We start from the raw sequence: 22,775 nt of genomic DNA, 5'->3' as shown, positions 1-22,775 counted from the left end.
CCTGTGCACGCATTGAGGTGTCCATAGGGAGGGCAGCAGACGCCATGGAGAACCTGGACCAGCAGATTCTGTGGGAGATGTGTGCAGACCTGCACTCCACCACTGTAGCCATGGATTAGCTTTTGCAGTGGCTACGTAAGACAGGGACAGGGCACCTTGACCTCCTCCAGTTGTCCCAGCTGTTGGACACCCCTGGGACCCCCACTCAGGACCCTCCGAGGATGGCCGGTCCTTCTGACTCCCCTTTGCCTGTGACCCCTTCAGCCTTGTCCTCCAGAGGGAGCGGCTGCCCCACAGCAGGACAGCCAAAGTAAGCCAGGACCCTCCAGGCTTCGGGTCTCCAGAGGACACCCGCCCCCAAGGTCATCCAAGGCAACAGGGTCAACTGGTCAGCAGGCTGACCCCCACCCCCCCACTGCTGCAGATGTCAGGGGAGCACTGAGAAGATGCATTGGGGAATGAAAGATTAAGAAGTTTTGATTTCACAAGTGGTTGCCTGGGTGCACTATGATTGTTAAACTTATCACACGTTTATAAATACAGCTCACTTGCACTTTAATGAGATCTGATGTAGTTTAATTGCAATTCGTATTCATTAAGCCTGTGCCCCCACCCCCATCCCACCATCTTCAGGGGGACACCCCACACTGGGTCTATGTCCCCCGGAATCAGGCATGTGCAGGGAGGCAAAGGATCTTTGCCAGGGCCCTTGTGAGCCGTGTGCAAGAAACCCCCCTCACACTCTGAGCCTTTGGCCTCCACACTCTCATCTGTCCCGATGCCCTAACAGTGTAAATACCCCAGGCTGGGATTCCACTTCAGTTGTCCTTGAGCTGGCTCTGCTGCTCCACTCACCCCCCAATGATCCAACTCCCATGCAGCATCTCAAGATCTCCAACCCGAGACTCTGGATAGTTGAGAGTGACCATGGTGTGAGTAACATTCCATGCTGAGTTGGATACCTTTTTCCCTTCCCACATCACCCGCACCCTCTCCCCATAACCATTGACCCTCCCCAGGTGTTACATTTAACTTCCCCACCGTCACCTTACAACCCTCCCCCATCACATTCCATCCTGTGCAGGTGAATGTCCACATCCCCTACCATCCCAAAGAGCGCACCCCTGTTATAACGACATGACACCCCCTCATCCTGCCGACCCCCAGAATCCGCATCACCATCCACATCCCCTCCAACAACCCTCAGCGCCCTTCACCCATCATTGCTGTACCCTCACCCTCCCACCATACCAGCTTCCACTGCCTCCTTTAACCATCACCATCCCACCCTATCACTGGTAACCTGAATATGCCCCCTGGACTCCTCCATTGATTCCACAGACCGCAGCCTCCGAACCTCTTTCCCCTCTTTACTCCCCCCGTGCCCGTCCACACATCAGCAGTCCCCATGACCCTTCACAGCTGCACACCCCCCAGGACCCTTCACACCTGCACACCCCCTCCATGACCCTTCACACCTGCACACCCCAATCCCATGACCCTTCACACCTGCACCCCCATGACCCTTCACACCTGCACAGCCTGCCATGACCCTTCACACCTGCACACCCCCATGACCCTTCACACTTGCACACCCCCCCATGACCCTTCACACCTGCACACCCCCCCATGACCCTTCACACCTGCACACCCCCTTCATGACCCTTCACACCTGCATACCCCCTCATGACCCTTCACACCTGCACACCCCCCCATGACCCTTCACACCTGCACACCCCCTTCATGACTCTTCACACCTGCACAGCCCCCCATGATCCTTCACACTGGCACCCCCTTCATGACCCTTCACACCTGCACACCCCCCCATGACTCTTCACACCTGCACATCCCCCCATGACCCTTCACACCTGCACACCCCCGTCATGACCCTTCACACCTGCACACCTCCTCCATGACCCTTCACACCTGCACACCCCCCATGACTCTTCACACCTCCACAACCCCCCATGACCCTTCACACTTGCACACCCCCCATGACCCTTCACACCTGCACACCCCACCATGACCCTTCACACCTGCACACCCCCATGACCCTTCACACCTGCACATCCCTTCCATCACCCTTCACACCTGCACACCCCCCATGACCCTTCCCACCTGCACAATGCCCCCATGACCCTTCACAACTGCACACCCACTCCATGACCCTTCACACTTGCACAGCCCCCATGACTCTTCACACCTGCACATCCCCCCATGACCCTTCACACCTGCACACCCCCGTCATGACCCTTCACACCTGCACACCTCCTCCATGACCCTTCACACCTGCACACCCCCCATGACCCTTCACACCTCCACAACCCCCCATGACCCTTCACACTTGCACACCCCCCATGACCCTTCACACCTGCACACCCCACCATGACCCTTCACACCTGCACACCCCCATGACCCTTCACACCTGCACATCCCTTCCATCACCCTTCACACCTGCACACCCCCCATGACCCTTCACACCTGCACAATGCCCCCATGACCCTTCACAACTGCACACCCACTCCATGACCCTTCACACTTGCACACCCCTTCCATGACCCTTCACACCTGCACACCCCCCATGACCCTTCAGGCCTGCACACCCCCTCCATGACCCTTCACACTTGCACAACACTCCCCCCATGACCCTTCACACCTGCACACCCCCCTCCCATGACCCTTCACACCTGCACACCCCCCATGACCCTTCACACCTGCACAATGCCCCCATGACCCTTCACAACTGCACACCCACTCCATGACCCTTCACACTTGCACACCCCTTCCATGACCCTTCACACCTGCACACCCCCAATGACCCTTCAGGCCTGCACACCCCCCTCCCATGACCCTTCACACCTGCACACCCCCTCCATGATACTTTACACCTGCACACCCCCACCATGATCCTTCACACCTGCACACTCCCTCCATGATCCTTCACACCAGCACACCCTCTTCCCATGACCCTTCACACCTGCACACCCCACCATGACCCTTCACACTTGCACAACACTCCCCCCATGACCCTTCACACCTGCATACCCCCTCCATGATACTTTACATCTGCACACCCCCACCATGATCCTTCACACCTGCACACTCCCTCCATGATCCTTCACACCAGCACACCCTCTTCCCATGACCCTTCACACCTGCACACCCCACCATGACCCTTCACACCTGCACACCCCCCCATGACCCTTCACAACTGCACACCCCCTCCATGATCCTTCACACTTGCACACCCCTTCCATGACCCTTCACACCTGCACACCCCCCCATGACCCTTCACACCTGCACACCCCCTTCATGACCCTTCACACCTGCACACTCCCTTCATGACCCTTCACACCTGCACACGCCCCCATGACCCTTCACACCTGCATACCTCCTTCATGATCCTTCACACCTGCACACCCCCTTCATGACCCTTCACACCTGCACACCCCCTTCATGACCCTTCACACCTGCACATGCCCCCATGACCCTTCACACCTGCATACCTCCTTCATGATCCTTCACACCTGCACACCCCCTTCATGACCCTTCACACCTGCACACATCCCCATGACCCTTCAAACCTGCACACCCCCTTCATGACTCTTTACACCTGCACATCCCCCCATGACCCTTCACACCTGCACACCCCCCCATGACCCTTCACACCTGCACAACCCCCCCATGACCCTTCACACGCACACCCCCCATGACCCTTCACACCTGCACACCCCCAATGACCCTTCACACCTGCACAATGCCCCCATGACCCTTCACAACTGCACACCCCCTCCATGACCCTTCACACTTGCACACCCCTTCCATGACCCTTCACACCTGCACACCCCCCATGACCCCTCAGGCCTGCACACCCCCTCCATGACCCTTCACACTTGCACAACACCCCCCCATGACCCTTCACACCTGCACACCCCCCTCCCATGACCCTTCACACCTGCACACCCCCTCCATGATCCTTCACACCTGCACACCCCCACCATGATCCTTCACACCTGCACACCCCCTCCATGATCCTTCACACCTGCACACCCTCTTCCCATGACCCTTCACACCTGCACACCCCCCCATGACCCATCACACCTGCACAACCCCTCCATGACCCTTCACACCTGCACAACCCCTCCATGACCCTTCACACCTACACACCCCCTCCCTGATCCTTCACACCTGCACACCCTCCTCCCATGACCCTTCACACCTGCACACCGCCTCCATGACCCTTCACACCTGTACAAATCCCCCTCCCTGCCTGCACTCAACCACGGCCCTTCCCACCCTCCTGCTCCATATGATCTCACCAGTTCCAGCGCCCCTCAGAATCTCTCCCTTTTCTCTACCAGCCCCAACCCCCTCCTGCCCCAGTGAAGGCCTCCACACCCACCCCACTTCTTCATTCCTCTCCTCCTTGTCAATCCGCCCCCCCCCCAACACAAATCATCACCATCCAACAGTACCTCCTACAGCCAACCACCTGCATCCGGAAGATCCAAATCCTGGGAGAAGTTGCTGCAATGAGAACACCCACCCTGAAAACTGCTGTGCAGCGAAGACCCACGGGGTTGATGCTGTGCCCACTGCTGCACATGCTGTTCCAGGGTCCAGTCGCTGGAGGCCTCCATCTTCCCTCATCTCCACAAGCTGCCCCAGGACCACTTCAGGTAATGCCAACATGTATATACCACGTTGGTCCAGATGTGTTCTGGACTGGTGTGATTTCCCGCAGGGGGCGTGGACAATCAGGCGGCGGGGAGGCCATTTTGGTCAGGCCTTCCTTGCACCCCATTAGCGGGATGTAAATCAGCTTCATGCTGGCCTCTGGAGGGAATGGTGACCTGCCATGACGGGTGGTAGCAGAAGATCCCACCCTCATTTTACGGTAGAGAGAAAGCAATTTTTCAGATCCCGCCACATTGCCTCCCGCCGCACACCTTTAAACCCTTTGTGTGGTGGGCTGGAAAATTCTGCCTCAAATACCTGGTCATTATCACCCTGTTGTTTGTGGGCACACATTGGCTGCTGCGTTTCCAAGGTTACACCAGTGACTACACTACAAAATACTTCAATGGCTGTAAAGTGCTTTGGACATCCGCTTGTCGTGAAGGTTGTTATAGATATGCAATCTTTTCATTTTCCTTAATGAGCTAAATTGAATTTGGGGTATGGAGGGAGCAAGGTCAATGAGTTAAAGAGGCTTGGCCCATTCTGTATTTCCTCAAACTCCAAATGGATCAAAACTTTCAATTACTTGAACTTTGAACTCAGTGGTACAATAGAGATGGAACACACAATAACTGAGCAATATGGTTCACTCTTTTCAAAAACTTATTACTAAATTCTCCAACAATGTTTAATACATTCCCTATAACCTTTAGTAACTTTTTCTGCTAAATGTTTTAACAGATTGAGGTGCTGTTGAATGACCCAGAGAAGTTCAGTCACGGCAAAGTATTCCCAGAGCTATTCTTGAAAAGAGATGAAACAAATTTCAAATGCTTCCTCTGAACATACTAAAGATGGTCTGAGGAAAACCCATTTGCTTGGGCCATTTGTAAATGCTGGAGATGAGGACAGATGTGCAAGTTTATTTAACTTTGACATGCAAGAAGCTGCTGACGTACCCATAATTGCTTTTAAAGGAGTAGTCACAATTCAATGTGAATCCAGATATTTTGATGTGATCTTTATGTGAGGGTGACTCAAAGTTACATTTAGTTTTGTAAAATCTATCTGGAAGAGAACATATCCCAGAGGTGTATTATTTTTAAAAGTGGAGCTCAAATACAAATGCTTCTCATTAATTTTACTATTCAATCCGTTTAGACTGACACGGAGGAGTGTTTATCAATTTTCAATGTCAACCAACACAAGTCTATCATCATCATGAACAGACCACAAGCAAAACCTGACCATCATAAGATGACTGAGATGTACAACAGCTGTTATCCATGGTTACCACAGGTGGAAGATTATTCCTAACTATTGTTAAATATTTTCCATGACATCTTTAAGGATGACCTAAAAAAATCAGCAAACAGCAGATTTAAAGCATTTCAGTCATAAAATTGGTGTCCACTTACACAGATGATCTTGGCCTTTGAGTACAATTCGGACATGCCGACTGCCGTATGGAACGGCAATGACTGTGTTATCCACTGGGAAAAGAAATGAGACATTTTCATGGAAAAAGTTTCTGGGGGAAAAGTTTCTGACGTGTATTACAATGATGGACACCTTTTAAAAAGTATCTCTTTTCCACTTTACACAGGCTGTGTTGGAATACTCAGAGATTGCTGGATGACATTATCAATCTCACCAGACATGTCGAAACACTTAATTGCTCCCCCTTCATTACAGCACTGCTAAATATGGTTAATCCTATTTTGAGATGTTATTAAACTCTTTATTGAACACTTACTGATTTTTGACTGCCTTGAACCAAATAATATAAATCCAATAGAACAAGATAATCTGTGATTAAGAATTGTTGAATCTTTAACAGAACATAAATACAAACATTATCTGCTTCAGTCGAATTTTGTTGCATTGTCCCATGAATTAAGTGAAAGTTCATTCGGATTCTAAGCTCTGAATTTTTGCACTTTATGCTCCTCCTTGTACAGAATCTGATGGCACTAAAATGTCCTGTGGATGATTTAAGACTATCTGTTTTCATGTGTAAGTGATATTTAATGGAGCCATTTTGGCTCAGATTTTCACTCCTGGGTCAACTGTGCAGAAAGGGGTGAATTCCTGGCTCTGTAAACCCTTCCTTTAAAAATGTCTGCCCACAGTCAGGATTTTCATTCCAGTGACAGCTGGATTAGAAATTGGGTCTGCAACCCTCAGAGCGAGTGCGGAGGCAGCCGGGTGCAGAGGCAGGCAGAGTACAAGGCATGCTTCTGTGCTCCAGCACTTTGTTTAAGTTATTTTAAAAAACATTAAAACAAACGACAGCCCTCACCTCTCACCCCCCCCCACACATTCCGCATGGCCCATCCATGCCAAGTTATGCCACTTCATGCCCCCCACCCAGTCTCTATGACCCCTCATACATCCTATGCCAACCCATGCCTCTCGATCCACCCCATGGCCCCTCATACTCCTATGCCCCCACATCCCATGCCCCTTTATAGTCTCTATGCCAACTCATGCCTACCAGTGCCCTCCACCCTCCATACCAACTCATCAAGTATCCTTTGACAGTTCGTTGACAGTTTGATAGTTCTTTGACATCTTTGACAGTTCCTTGACATCTTGAGAGTTCTTTTGCATTCCTTGGCAGTTTTGACAGTTCCAGTGAGTTTATGTGTTTTTTATGCACAATCATGTTTGCTTTTGACATTCTCAAAAGGTGTCTTATCTCTCCCAAAGGTGTTCTGGGGCCATATCCAATGGGATACCTGGTTTAATCTGCACACTCTGTCTTTCACACTCCTGGCCTACCAAAATCCCACCTCAGTTATTTAAATGCCCAGCTGCCTTTGTAAATCTCACATGCACAAACCTCAGCCTGACTCCTGTCCTGCCCCTGTGGAAATAGGAAATGCTGAGTTCAGGGGAGTGGGACTTAAAATTTCCAGCCATTCCTGGGATTTTCACTATGACAGGGATTCAGATACTTCATACACATGTTTTACAATGAGGTAAATGGCAAGTTAATGTATTTTTGGTGGTAAAGTTTATCAGAGGGATCTTGACTAGCACACTGAGTATTTCTTCCCTTTTTTAAAATAGTACCTTGAATCACTAGAATAGGCAAACAGGGCCTTACTTTAACATTTTATCTAAAGACCAGCACTTCCTACAATGCAGCACTCCCTTAGCAATGCCCTGAAGCATGGCCCTAGATCATATGTGGAAATTTGGAGGGTTTGAACCCATAACCTTCTGATGCAGAAGCAAGCATGCTCCCAAGTGAACTAAGTTGATTCTGTGTAGCGCGGTAATGAAAATACTTGAGGTCAAATTATGAAAAAAATCCAATCTGTTCATTTAAAAGATCCAACAGCAATCTCAGTGTTGCAGCATTTGTTATCGACAGTTAGATTTCAGACTCCTACTCTGCTGTGAGACACTATGCTGAAAGGGTAATTTCATAGAAGTGGTGCTTGGGTATGGACCACATTGAGTTTAGCTGTGAAACTCAATATGATTAACTAGCCGTGCTCACTGGACTTGTACAAATAGAGAGGATGCTTGGGCGAGAAATCAAAAATCATCGGTGGCGATGGGTTTACACCCTAACATTTTAGATAAAAAACGCAACAATAAAAAGTGAAATGATTTTATATGAAGTTTTGCACGAATATGTTGGAGGCATGATCAGGCATAGAAGAAAGACTAATTCAAACCACAGAGGTAAAATGGAGAGAGGCAGCCAATTTACAGACTGTATCCCTCTCTGCCGATGCTGTCAGACCTGCTGAATTTTTCCAGGTAATTTTGTTTTTGCAGCCAATTTATATGTTTACTGATTATTTTTGTTGTGGATCTAAACACCCAATTGTCTAGAATTATTTACAAGTTTCCAGTGAATGATTATTTTGTCAGATTACTCTATTCAGATGTGTCCATTAATTCATAAAAGTAACCCATATTTTCAGTTTTATAATTGTAATAAGAGACTGTATATTTGATCTCGCTGCAAACAAGAACACAAGAGGAAAGAGCAGGAATAGGCCTCACGGCCAGTGGAACCTGCTCCACCATTCAATACAAACATGGCTGCTCTGGGGCTTTAAATCCACCTTCTCGCCCATTCCCCATATCCCTTGATTCCCTGAGAGACCAAACACCTGTTTATTCCAGCCTGAAATATAGTCAACGATGGATCATCCACAACCCTCTGGGGTAGAAAATTTCAAAGATTCACAAACCTTTCAGTGAAGAAATTTCTCCTCATCTCAGTTCTAAATGATCGGCCCTTTATCCTGAGACTGTGTCCCCGTGTTCTCGATTCCCCAGCCAGGGGAAACAGTCACTCAGTGTCTATCCTATCAAACCCCTTCAGAATCTTGAATGTTTCAGTGAGATCACTGCTCATTCTCCTAAACTCCATTGAGTGTAAGCCCAATTTATTCAGCCTCTCATCAGAGGACAACCCCCTCACCCCAGGGGCTAACCTAATGAACATTCGCTGTACCGCCTCCAGTGCATGAACGATCTGTATTTAAAAATGATTGTTAAATGCAGTATTGAATTGAAGAAATGCTGGTTACTCCAGGTATATTTCCCAAGGAGTTAAGTCAAATTTTCAAAGGAACTCCGTCATTGTAAACACTTTAATGGCTGGTCAATCTTGTACAGTTATACAGATTCACTGGCAATAATAAATTCTGACAAATCCCATGTAGTAATTCTTTTCCATATACAGACATTCCAATAATATTAACCATGATGACATCACTGCTTCAAAGCATTTGGTGCTGGGTCGGTACAGTTTGTTAGATGCTATGCCACAGAGCCCCAGTGACTCAGTGACAACCAGATACCCAATGTGGTGTTGAGGAGGGAACCTCAATGGTTGGATCTCCTTGGTGAGTGTCAGTCACATTTCTTTCATCCAGTCTGAGCACAATGACTGGCCCCTGCTGGTAGAATTGTCCCACCTACTGGGATGGAAACAGTGGGCAGAATATTGCACTCGTTGGGTGTGCACGCACCTGACCCGAATGAGCGTAAAATGATGTTGGGCGAGCGTCCCAACATCATCGCGTGCTTGCGCGAAGTTTCAGTCAGCAGGCACGCGTGGGAGTCGGCAGCGCACCCACCAACAATTAGCAGGCCTATTAAGGCCATTAAAGTAATAGTTAAGTGAAATTTTTCACTGCCCGTCCAACCTTACGGTTGGTGAGCAGGCAAAAAGACCAAGTGGCCTTCGGATTTTTTAGGAAACCTCATCCACGGGCAGGATAAGATTTCCAACAGCAAATAAAAATTAAATAACATTTTTTAAATTTCATTCATAACATGCCCCTACTCATGTCACAGAGTCATGTGACATGAGGGGACATGTTTTTAACATTGCTTCAGCTTTTAGTTTTTTATTTAAAAAACCTTCAGCTCCTTGAGGCTGCTCTGCGCCTCAGGGAGCTTTTACTGCTCCCGCAAGTGCCAACTTCAGCACTCCTGCTCCTCCTGCCCCCACCCTGGCAGTGCTGCAGCACACGTTTCACACTGGCCGGCCATTAATTGACAGCCAGTGTGAAATCGCAGTCAACCTGGAGGGCTCTGGCCTGATAATGGTCACCTGCTCAGGGGCAGAAGTGCCCTTGGCGGCCTGAGCAGCTGGAGTGGATGGGCAGGCAGAGGGGTCTGCAGGTGGCTGCCCAACATTGGAGGGTGCTGACAGGAGGTCCCTGGGGTGTCCGGCTGATGCTCATCCTCCCTGTGGGTGCCCCACGGCCCCACCTGACTCCTGCAGGAGATGGCTCACCTGGAGGAGGTCAAGATGCCTCATCCCCATGTCACCCACATCTTAATGGTGCCCACCAGGGTGTGTGGCCATGGAGTGCAGGGCCAAGTGTAAATCCAGCAAGACCTGCTGGACCAAGGTCTCCATGGTGGTTGCCAGGCTTCCCATGGTGACCTTGAGGCGCTCACATGTCGGAGCCATGACATCAGACAGAATTCGGACGGATTCCTTCATCATTCGCTCTTGTCTGCTGAGTGACTGTCGAACCTCTGTCATTGCATCTCCAGCATTGAGTTGGCGGCAGCTTCCAGAGGCTCATCACTTGACTCGGACTGAGTGGGTAGCTGGTCTCCAGCAGCCCTCCGAGTGCCGGAGACCTGGGCTGTCCCTGCCTCCAACTGCTGCAGGGATGTGTCAGTGAGGTGTTCCCCAGAAAATGAGCTTGAGTCTAATCTACAGCTGTGTCCTACCGCCGTGTGTGTCTCTGAGCTGGTGGAGGGGGTGTGAGCATTGTGACTGTTCTTCCAGAGCTTCCTCTTTGGATGTAGTTTGGGGGCTTGCACTGGTGCTGGACATACGTGGGCTTTGATCTGCTGGTGCCTAGAAAATAGAAGATAGTAATTCAGCTGATGAGCATGAGCTAGATAACACTGCGTGTGACTCACTGTGAAGGTCAGGATTTGATGAGGTGATGGAGCTGTGATCTGTGCTCGGTTGATGGGAGAGGCTGATCTCCCCTTCCCGACAGGAGCGATCCCTGTCCTCCCCAAGCCAGCTCGGCTGCAGCTTCCTCAAACTGGCTTCTTGGGCTTTTGTCCTGCTTTTTGTGGCTGGAAGACATCTCTGCACATGTCCTGAAGGGAGGTGGGCTGGAGAGAATGAGGTGCATGTGTTGGACTGGCCTTTAAACATGGCACCCAGACCTACGACCTCACCTGCTGAAGGGTGGGTGGATGAATCCGCTCCCAAGCTGCCAGGTGATTCAAACCGAGACTTGCCCGTGCATAATTAAGAGCTGCCGAGTGCGAGTTCCTGCCATTCCAGCCAGTGAGGTGGGTGCCACCAAAACTGCTCACCACCACACTTAGTCTCATAAATGGAAAATTCTACCCAATATGTCAACTGCCCCAGATTATTACTGTCTCTCAAACCCTCCAAACTCATCCAGAGGTAAGTCAAGGGCTGATGAATAAATTAAGCAATTGAACTGTTCATTCTTTCTCTTGAAGATGTTCTCACATTGGTACCCAGTTATTGTTCACCCCTTCCTTCACTTCCTGAAGTGATCACTCGTTGTGTCTGAATCTACATAGCACCATGGAGAGATCCTCACAAGGGAGTTTGATGCTTTCTCCTTATCCGCTATCTATACGTGGATCCTCCAGTTCAAACATCAGCCATATGGATTTCCCTCGAGCCCACTGGCTGATTGTAGTGCCGCAGGTTAGATCAGCAAACAACACAAATGAGCTGTCAAATCTGGAACTTTCTGGTTTGTTAGGTTTAGAACCACACTGGGAAATCAATTCCCACTCAACCACTGGGATGTTGATTTTCAACTCAGCTGAAAGAATGCCATTTCCTCCTGCTCCACCTTTGTGAGCACTAACATGTGAGAATTTAAAATCTTCACCCTCGTTTGCAAAATCACTCCCTGTCCTTGGCCCATCCCCCAGCTCTGTAATTTCCTCCAGCCAGAGAACCCTCCGAGATATCTGCACTCCTTTAATTCTGTTCTCTTGAGCATCCCTGATTTTAATCATTCCACTATGTGGTGGCCTTGACCAGGCTCAAAGCGCTCGAATTTCTTCCCTGAACCACTTTCTCTACCTTTCTTACTTTAACAAGTTCCTTAAATCCTCTCATTTTGACCCAGCTTTTGGTGCCTTGGTGTCAAATTCTGCTTCATTGTGTTCCTGTAAAGTGCCTTTGGATGTTTTATTACAAGTATTATTTTAATTAAACTTTACAAATTAAAAGTACTATGTAAATATAAACTGGTTAAATTGAAACCAATTAAGTTTGGCAAACACATGGCATTAACTGACTGGCAAGAACAGGAGCAGAACACTGTTGAAAAATTGTGTGTTTTTTATGTTAATATTTTGATTTGGTTTCTTTCACTCATTGTTCAGACATTGCTTTCCTTTGGCCCATGTACCTGCAGCTAAAAACACACTCATTTTATGCTTTTTATACTATTCAGTATCTAACTACATCAGTCTAAACTATGAGTATCAGGTGATCAAAACCACATCTATGTCCTGCTGAGTTGAAATGATCACCAAGTTAAGAAGTTACAAATGTATAAAATGCACATGGTATTCTTGGCATGTTTTCAGTTTGTCATAGTTGATCCATCAACACAAACAACAAAAGAGAACAGTGAAAAGTACCAGAGTGTTGCTTGGGAAATCATCCACTCTGCAAATGGGACTGTACAGAATTCCCCTGTGGAAATCCAGTTCTTAATTCCTCACCAGTTGTGACTAAAGGAAGAACATAAACCTCAACTTTCTCATTGAAGAGCCTTGGAGCAGGAGCTATGTTTTTCTTGGGATATTGAAAGGATTTAAATGCAACATGGAATCAGTCATCTTTACAACAATGGCCAAGATTGTTTTGAAGATACAACTAAACCATTGACAATAAGTAAAATCTTTTGGAATGAGGACACAGGTAAACATCATTAGTCCCTCCAGAAATAAACTTGGGCCAGAACTTTCTGCCTCCACCCACAACAACCCCCCCGCCCCCCCCAACCCACCCACGGTGGGGGGGTTCCCTGCAGCAGGGCCAGGGAGCCCTTGAATCCTCCATTCACACTGGCAGAACCAGAAGATCCCTCCACCATGAGGGGCTGGAAGATGGCCACAGTATTTAACTTAATAAGCAAACTGTATGTCTGCATGTACTGTGCATGTGTCCATGTGCGTGTGCTAGCATGTGTACGTGGTATGTGTGTGCTGTGCATGTGCATGTGTGTGTTGTGCATGTGCATGTGTGCATATGTGTGTACACACGTGTGTGCTGTGTGCGCGTGGGTATGTGTGCAGGTGCGAGAGTGTGTGTGCATGTGTGTGTGTGTGTGTGTGTGCTGTACCATGCATGTGTGTGTGCATGTGTCCATGCAAATGTGTGTGCATGTGTGAGTGTGCTTATGTGTGCATTTGTGTGCACATGTGCACTGTGTATGCATGTGTGTGCTGTATGTGTGCATATGTGTGTACACACGTGTATGCTGTGGGTGCGTGGGTATGTGTGTAGGTGTGAGTGTGCTGTGCCAGGCGTGTGTGTGAACGTGTGTGCATGTGTGTGTGCATGTGTGTGAGTGCTTATGTGTGCATTTGTGTTTGCGCTGTGTGCGCATATGTGTATACACACGTGTATGTGTGTGTGCACTGTGTGTGCGTGGGTATGTGTGCAGGTGTGTGTGTGTATCTGTCTGTGTGTCCCGTGAGGAGACATGTCTTAAAAAAAATTTTTTTTCTTTATTTAAATTTTTAAAAATCAACCTAATCTCCCTGAGGCAGCTCCGTACCTCAGGGAGATTTCTGTGCTATTTCACACGCATGCATGAAAGAGCGCATGCCCCAACTCTCTCTCTTCCCCCCGTCTGCACAGGGAACGCTCAGCGCTTCCGGGTGTGCACCACGCTGGGTGGGTGTCGATTGGTCCACCCAAGTAAAATGGTGGCGCACAGCCGATCGTGGACGGCAATCGGCTGCATGCCCGCCAGCACCCACTCCCGCCCAGCCCCCTCGACAGGGAGAAAATTCTCCCCTTCAGCACATTGTCTAGCCTGGCATGAAAGTCAAGCACTGAGGCAGTGCTGCACTGTCAGAGACGTCATTTAAGATGTTAGGGTAATTCAAAAGTCTGTAAGGTGCCTTTGAACATTCTACGGTTTTAAAAGGTGTTCTATAAATGGAAGCTCTTTCTTTTGCAGGGTTTTGATTAAATAAATTGTGATTGGAAGAGAAGACCCTTCTTCATGCCTCACCTGCAGTGCTCAACAGCCCCCCCACCTCCCCTACCCACACCCACACCCCCACCCCCACCCACCGCCACACCACCACCACTAAACCCTGCCCTGTGCTGATCAGGAGCGCTGGTCCCACAGGGCAGCCCGGGACCTGTTCCTGCTATTTACCTGTTGCAGGTGAGGAGTGTCTGGAGGTCCGATATCCTGTGCTTCCCACTGGCTTCAAGTCACACTGGTTGGAAGCCAGCTGACAGGATTTTAATGAGACCCAGGAGTTTCAAACTCACACCAGAGCCATGAATGTCAGTCACCCAAAGCCAAGTATCTTCAGAACTAAACCCCCTCTTATAATTACTCATCTAGTGTTGCTCATTAAAGGTTGAAAAATAATTTTGTGAAAAAAGCAGACAAGCAACACTTGTAAACAATTGAAAGAGGTTTCAATAGAAACACTGACTGGCACTGTGAAGATTAAAAAAGTCTGGCCAAGATTTGTAACAATAATTGAATCGCTTTCCTGATTATGTCACCGGCTTGACTCCAGCCATTATTATCTTAGATGAGGGGCTCGAATGACACTGTGAACGGAAGGATTTTGTTACAGTCACAACACATCCCTGCCAAATGTTAGTTTACATAGCTTCCTCCCAGTTTAAATTTTATTTACAATGGCTTACGCAAGTGTGACGACTTTTGAACCAGGAGCAGTTCAGTGGGGAAAATTTTTCATTTCTTTAATAAGAACATAAGAACTAGGAGCAGGAGTAGGCAATTCAGCCCCTCGAGCCTGCCCCGCCATTCAATACGATCATGGCTGATCTCATTTCAGCCTCAACTCAAATTTCCTGCCCTCTTCCCATAACCTTTCAACTCGTTACTAATTAAAAATCTGTCTATCTCCTCCTTAAATTTATTCAGTGTCCCAGCATCCACTGCACTCTGAGGTAGTGAATTCCACAGATTCACGACCCTTTGAGAAAAGCAATTCCTCCTCATCTCTGATTTAAATCCAGCCCCCTCACTTAGCCTAAAACTATGACATCTCATTCTAGAATGCCCCACAAGGGGAAACACCTGCTCCACATCTACTTTGTCTATCTCCTTTAGCTTCTTATATACCTCAATTAGATCTCCTCTCATCCTTCTAAACTCGAGTGAGTATAGGCCTAAACTGCTCAATCTCTCCTCATAAGACAAGCCCCACATCTCTGGAATCAATCTAGTCAACCTCCTCTGAACTGCCTCCAATGCAACTACATCCTTCCGCAAGTAAGGGGACCAAAACCGTGCACAGTACTCCAGGTGCGGTCTCACCAATGCCTTATACAATTGCAACAACACTTCCCTATTTTTATACTCTATTCCTTTAGCAATAAATGCCAAAATTCCATTTGCCTTCCTTATTACCTGCTGTAGCTGCATGCTAGCACAAGGACACCCAAATCCCTCTGTGCTGAAGCATTCTGAAGTTTCTCTCCATTTAAATAATAAGTTGCCTTTTTATTCTTCTGACCAAAGTGGATAATCTCACACTTATCCACGTTAAACTCCATTTACCAAATTTTGGCCCATTCACCTAACCTGTCCATATCCATTTGTAAATTTCTTATTTCTTCATAGCAACTTACTTTCCCACCTATTTTAGTGTCAACTGCAAATTTAACTATAGTACCTTCTATTCCCTGAATCCAAATCATTAACATAGATTGTAAATAGTTGGGACCCAAGGTCTGAACCCTGCGGCACCCCACTAGTTACAGCTTGCCATCCAGAAAAAGATCCATTTATCCCGACACTCTGCTTTCTGTTGGTTAGCCAATCCTTTATCCAAGCTAAAAGCTAAGATAAAAGCAAAATACTGCAAATGCTGGAAATCTGAAACAAAAACAAAAATAGCTGCAAAAACTCAGCAGGTCTGACAATATCTGCGGAGAGGAACACAGTTAACGTTTCGAGCCCGAAGTCAGAACTAAGGAAATATAGAAATGAGTTGAAATATAAGCTGGTTGAGGGGGGTGGGACAGGTAGAGCTGGATAGAGGGCCAGTGATAGGTGGAGGCAAAGAAGAGATTGCCAAAGATGTCACAGCCAAAAGGGCAAAGGGGCATTTACGGTGGTAATATTATCTAAAGAATGTGCTAATGATGACATTAAGGGTAGAAAGCAGGACGAGCAACTGACAGATGGCCCTAGTGGGGGTGGGATGGGGGGATGGGATCAAAATGGGCTAAAAGGTGGAGATAAAACGATAGATCAAAATAAATTTTAAAATAGGTGGGAAAAGGAAAATATATTTTTTTAAATTATAAATTATTGGAAAAAGGGAGATCGGAAAGGGGGTGGGGATGGAGGACAGAGTTCAGATCTGAAATTGTTGAACTCAATGTTAAGTCTGGATGGCTGTAAAGTGCCTAGTCGGAAGATGAGGTGCTGTTCCTCCAGTTTGCGTTGAGCTTCACTGGAACATTGCAGCAGGCCACGGACAAACGTGTGGGCATCAGAGCAGGGTGGTGTGTCAAAATGGCAAGCGACAGGGAGGCCTGGGTCATGCTTGCCTCTACCTATCACTGGCCCTCTATCCAGGACTACCTGTTAATCCCCCTCAACCAGCTTATATTTCACCTCATTTCTATTTTTCCTTAGTTTAATGAAGAGTCATATGGGCTCGAAATGTTAACTTCTTTCTCTCCACATTCTCTCTCCACAGACGCTGTCAGACCTGCTGAGTTTTTCCAGTTATTTTTGCCTTTATCCAAGCCAATATATTACCCCTAACTCAGTGTGATCTTATCTTGCGATTTAATCTTTTGTGCGGCACCTAATCAAAGGCCTTCTGGAAATCCAGATATACTACATCCCCTACAAGATCCGAATTATCCACATTACTTGTCACATCTTCAAAGAACTCTAGCAAATTAGTCAAACACGATTTATTCTTCAAACCATGCTGACTCTGATGGATTGCATTTTGTCTTTTCAAATGCCCCATTACTTCTTCCTTAATAATGGATTCCAACAATTTCCCAACGACAGACTTTAAACTAACTGGTCTATAGTTTCCTACTTTCTGCCTCCCCCTCTTTTTGAATAAGGGCGTTATATTAGCATTTTTCCAATCCACTGGAACCTTTCCAGAATCTAGGGAATTTTGGAATATTATAGCTAATGCATCCACTATCTCCACTACCACTTACTTTAAGACCCTGGGATGTAGGCCATCAGGTCCTGGGGACTTGTCACCCTTTAATTCCAATAGTTTGCCCAGTACTTTTTCTCTCGTGATGGTGATTGTTCTAAGTTCATCCTTCTCTATACTCTGTGCACTACCGATTACTATTGGGGTGGTACTAGTGTCCTCCACTGTGAAAACTGAGGCAAAATGTTGATTAAGCATCTCCGCTATTTCTGTATTCCCCACTATGAACTCCCCAGTCTCATCCTCCAAGGGACCGACATTCACTTTAGCTACTCTCTTTCCTTCTATATATTTGTAGATCACATTTGCTATCAGATTTTACATTTTTCACTAGTTTTCTTTCATAATTTATCTTTGCTCTTTTAATTATTTTTTAAGTAACCCTTTGTTGATCTTTAAAAGTTTCCCAATCTTCCAGCCTGCCACTGACCTTTGCAATTTTGTATGCCTTAGTTTTTGCCTTTATCTTTAGCTCCCTTGCTTAGACATGGATGCTTTTTCCCCCTCTTAACATCTTTCTTCCTCTTTGGAATATATTTTACTTGGGAGGAATTGAATATATCCTTAAATATCTGCCACTGTTCATCAACTGTCCTACCTTGTAGGCTTCCTGCCCAGTCCACTAGGGCCAAATCTGCCCTCATGTCTATGTTTAACCTTTGTTTAACTCCAGAGCACTAGTGTGGGACTCAAGTTTCTTGCTCTCAAACAGAACTTGAAATTCTAGCATGCTATGATCACTCTTCCCTCAAGGATCCTTTACTCTGGGATCATTAATTAATCCCATCTCATTACACAAAACCAAATCCAGAATAGCCTGCTCCCTGGTTGGTTCCATAACTTATTGCTCCAAGAAATAAACCCTAATACACTCGATAAACTCTCCCTCGAGGCTACCCTTGCCAATTTGATTAGTCCAGTCTATATGCATATTAAAATCACCCATGATTATTGCTGTGCCTTTCTTACATGCTCCCAGTATTTCCTGGTTTATACTCCACCCTACTGCTGAACTTCTGCTTGGGGACCTATGGATTACTCCCACCAGGGACTTCTTTCCCTTGCTATTTCTTATCTCTACCCAAACTGACTCTACGTCTTACTCTCCAGTGTCTATATCATTCCTCACTATAGCACTGATCTATTCCTTTACTAACAAAGCTACACCACTTCCTTTTCCTTCCTGCCTATCCTTCTGAAATATTGAGTACCCTTGGATATTCAACTCCCAAACCTGTTCTCCAGGACACTAATGTGGGACTCAGGTTTCTTGCTCTCAAACAGATCTTGAAATTCTAGCATGCTATGATCACTCTTCCCTCAAGGATCCTTTACTCTGGGATCATTAATTAATCCCACCTCATTACACAAAACCAAATCCAGAATAGCCTGCTCCCTGGCTGGTTCCATAACTTATTGCTCCAAGAAATAAACTCTAATACACTCGATAAACTCTCCCTCGAGTCTACCCTTGCCAATTTGATTAGTCCAGTCTATATGCATATTAAAATCACCCATGATTACGTCTCAGTAATCGCCACTAACTCGCTGTGAAATCTGTAATTGTTTTTAAGAATGTTTGAAAGGACTTTTAAGAGTTTGCATGAACTGTAAAGGGATGAATTAACATTTTCTTGGATAATAAGAAATACTGGTCCATGTGACTTTGTGATTGTAGATCAAGAAGCAATACCAACAGGAAGGAATTTAAGATACATATGCAAAGTGGCTGGCAGATACAAAGCAGAGCTGCAAACACAAAGGAGAGCTATATGCAGAGGAGCTGGAGGGTGAAGGTAATCAGTGCACAGATGCAGACATATAGAGAAATCAGGCAGAGACAGGAAGTGGAACACAGAGAATTATTCCCTTTATTCTTTCATGGGATGTGGACATCACTGGCAGGGCCAACATTTGTTGTCCATCCCTAATTGCCCTTGAACTGAGTGGCCTGTTAGGTCATTTCAGGGGATGGTAAGAGTCAACCACATTGTTGTGGATCTGGAGTCACAAGTAGGCTAAACCTGGTATGGATGGCAGATTTCCTTCCCTAAAGGACATGACTGAACCAGATGGGATTTTATGACAATCAATGATAGTTTCATGGTCATCATTACTGAGCCCAGGTTTCAATTCCAGATTTATTAATTTCTGTGGTGGGAATTAAACACTTGTCCACAGAGCATTAGCCTGGGCCTCTGGCTTATTAGACCAGTGACATTACCACTATGCTACCATCTCCCCCATCTTCTCTTGAGAGATGAAGCAGCAAATCACTCTCAGGAAGAGGTCAGTTTTTCTGTTTGGCAGAAGAGGAGGCAGAAGCTCTTGGAGATGCTGTGAGCTGGCTAAAAAAGTCTAAAACCTGGAAAAGCTCAGAGACGCTAAAGGGCTGGACATTTAAACCAGAAGTGACCAAACCATGAATTGGGGTGTTATAGATTGGTTGGTTGAAAAGAAAGTCTGGAATGCTACACCATTAGGACCGTGTCCCCCGAGGGTGAGAGGGGTTGTAGAAGTGTACTTTGCTGATGATAATTGTACCTATGAAACTTGAAGGTGAAAGCTGTTGTTGGATAAGGCTCCTGACCTACCTTGTGTGAATAAACAACAGCATATTGTGGAACTGTGTAGCTATATGGTGCCACATGTCTATGGGGAGTGATGCAGATGCTTGTGGTTGGGTAAGACACATTTCTGTTGTATTAATTATTCAAAGTGAAATTTACCTTTTTATTTGAAGTGTTATTTGCCTTTTAATTCATGTTTAATTTACATTGATTCTGATTCGGGTTCAACTAAAAGTCACAAAAATGGGAATCTTGTTGATAATTTCTTCATTTGGGGGTCATTCTGTAAATTTGATTATTTTTTTTACATGTTCCCCATGGAGACTGTGAGACAAGATAAAACAAATTAATTCAGATAAGCAGTTCGTTCAGAGGCACTGGGGAGATTTAACATTCTTTACTTCTGTTCTGGACGAAGCATTAATTATAGGGGAATGGGGACCTATTCCCCAGTTGATCTCTCTAGGAGTGAACCAGTTTAACAGATTGGGAGTTAGCAACTTCTAAGTGTGCAGCCCACAAGCACCTCGCACGTACTGCTGTTCCAGATCTGAAAGTGATGGTTGGAGGGCACTGAAACATATCTACCCCACTTCTTAATAGTTGCATTTCTGTGGAATGGGAGCGAAGCAGGACAGAGGTGGGAGAGAGAACAAATGGGAGAGAGGGATCGGGGGGAAAGAGGGAAAAGAGGGGAGAGAGGGAACGGAGTTAGAGAGGGGACAGGAGGGAGAGAGGGAACAGGAGGGAGAGAGGGAACAGGAGAGAGAGGGGGAACGGGGAGAGAGAGGGAACATAGAACAGGAGGGAGAGAGGGAACGGGGAGAGAGGGAACAGGAGGGAAAGAGGGAATGGGGGAGAGAGGGAATGGGGGAGAGGGGGAACGGGGGGGATGAGGGAATGGGGGAGGGAGGGAATGAACAGGGGAGAGAGAGAGAATGGGAGGAGAGAGGGAACGGGGGGAGAGAGGGAACGGGGGAGAGAGGGAATGGGGGGAATGAAGACTGAGAGGTGCGCATTGGTGCAATGGAAGCTCCTCCTGGTGGCCCCTAGCCAAATTCTGATTGACCAGCTGTAGCTCATCTTTTTAACAGTAATTTTGATTGAGCTTCACGTCACCAGGGACTGACAGACCAAATAATTCCTTCACTGACTCACTGTCACCAGTAAAACACTCAACTTCAATTTCTTGTGATCTCAGAATTTTTACATTGATTTTCTAATTTATTGAAGTATGATTATATTTCCCCCTTACTCTAAGTACCACATCCACCTCCTGGATATCCTGAGGCTATTAAAGATGTAACTTTACCCTCTCTCACCAGACAGGATTGGATTGGCTTCCCAACTCACATTCAAGTCTATATTTTGGCTGATTCAGTTGTGTCAGGCAGCTAGATTAGATGAAAGTGACCCTTCCCCCATCCACTATACTGTCAGTCTCAGTTTGAGACTGAATTGGACCAGACACAATGGCACATTCTCCTCCCTCATGCTGTTTCGTGAATTCATTGAGTTTTGACAATAATCAGCCCCTTTCATGTTTATTTTCTAATTGCAGCCCACAAACTGGTCATTAATATTCAGAACATGTTGCATTGGGAATACAACTCTCAACAATTAAAATGTCATACCCGAGTTTGAAATGGAGATTAGCCCAAGAACAGGGCTGGTCACCATAGTAGCACCTTCTGGAATACGTGCTTGTTGGGTCAATATCATACAGGGTGTGGCACCCAGTCACACAAAACAGGAGGCATGCTGGGTGCTGATGGAGGTTTGGCCTCAAATCCCCCAATAAACCAATGTGAGATTTTACATCCAATGACATCTTGCATGAAAGTGCCTGTTTGTGTACAGCAGCTGAAGATATCGTTGAGCTCCCCTGCAATGCCTGCTATGGAAAAATGGCTTGTTAACTCTCATCCACAAAGAATGGCCACAACTGGGGGAGAATTCTGAGGCCAGAATTTTCTGGGTGTCATTGGACGTCATGGTGGGTGGGGGGTTGTTGGGAGGATGCACAATACAGTAAGAAGGCCAAAAATCACTTTCTGGCTTTCATGAAACCAGTTTGCGATGGTCCACTCCACCAGTCAATGGAGGGCCACGTTTCTCATTGCTGCACAACGCAACCTAATTTCAATACTTTAGCATTGCATTATAAGCTCTGCTCACTGGAATCATCGCCCTGTGCTGGATCATGCGGGTGATTGCACACCGACGTATTTCACAACTGTACATAAGCAACATGCACCTGGTGAGCTGCACTTCGCTCGGGATTTAACTTTTGCCTATCTTGCTTCGGGCAGCACTCACAGTCATCAGCGCCAGGCTTCACAGACAGCACCACATCACTTTCAGGGGTCTCACGGGCAGGTCTCTACCTACCAGACCAGCTGTAAGGAATGGCTTTTCACTGGCTGCAGGGCTAGCGTTTGCTTGGGGAAAGGGGGGAAGTGGCCTCAGGCAGGGGAAGAGGCTGCAGGGTGAGGGCTGTACTGAGGAGGGGGGTATCCCAGGGTGTGTGTGAGGGAGCACATGTTGAGCTACAATAGTGGCCTCAAGATGGTGAAGGATGAGGAGGCA

The 22,775-nt window shown here is 46.9% G+C and overlaps 1 protein-coding gene across 1 annotated transcript in view; it reads right to left on the bottom strand.

Moving 5' to 3' along the window:
* The window catches only part of LOC121276861 (ADAMTS-like protein 1), a 572,059-nt gene that overhangs the window by 194,882 nt on the left and 354,402 nt on the right, over positions 1–22,775 (bottom strand). The window contains exon 7 of the mRNA XM_041185436.1: positions 6,099–6,173. Within this exon, the coding sequence (XP_041041370.1) occupies positions 6,099–6,173 (75 nt within the window). The remainder of the gene's footprint in view (positions 1–6,098; positions 6,174–22,775) is intronic.

Source organism: Carcharodon carcharias, chromosome 4 (genome assembly GCF_017639515.1).
Source record: "Carcharodon carcharias isolate sCarCar2 chromosome 4, sCarCar2.pri, whole genome shotgun sequence".
Taxonomy (NCBI): domain Eukaryota; kingdom Metazoa; phylum Chordata; class Chondrichthyes; order Lamniformes; family Lamnidae; genus Carcharodon; species Carcharodon carcharias.
Note: the sequence above shows the minus strand (reverse complement) of the source record. Positions and strands in the feature narration are given on the sequence as shown.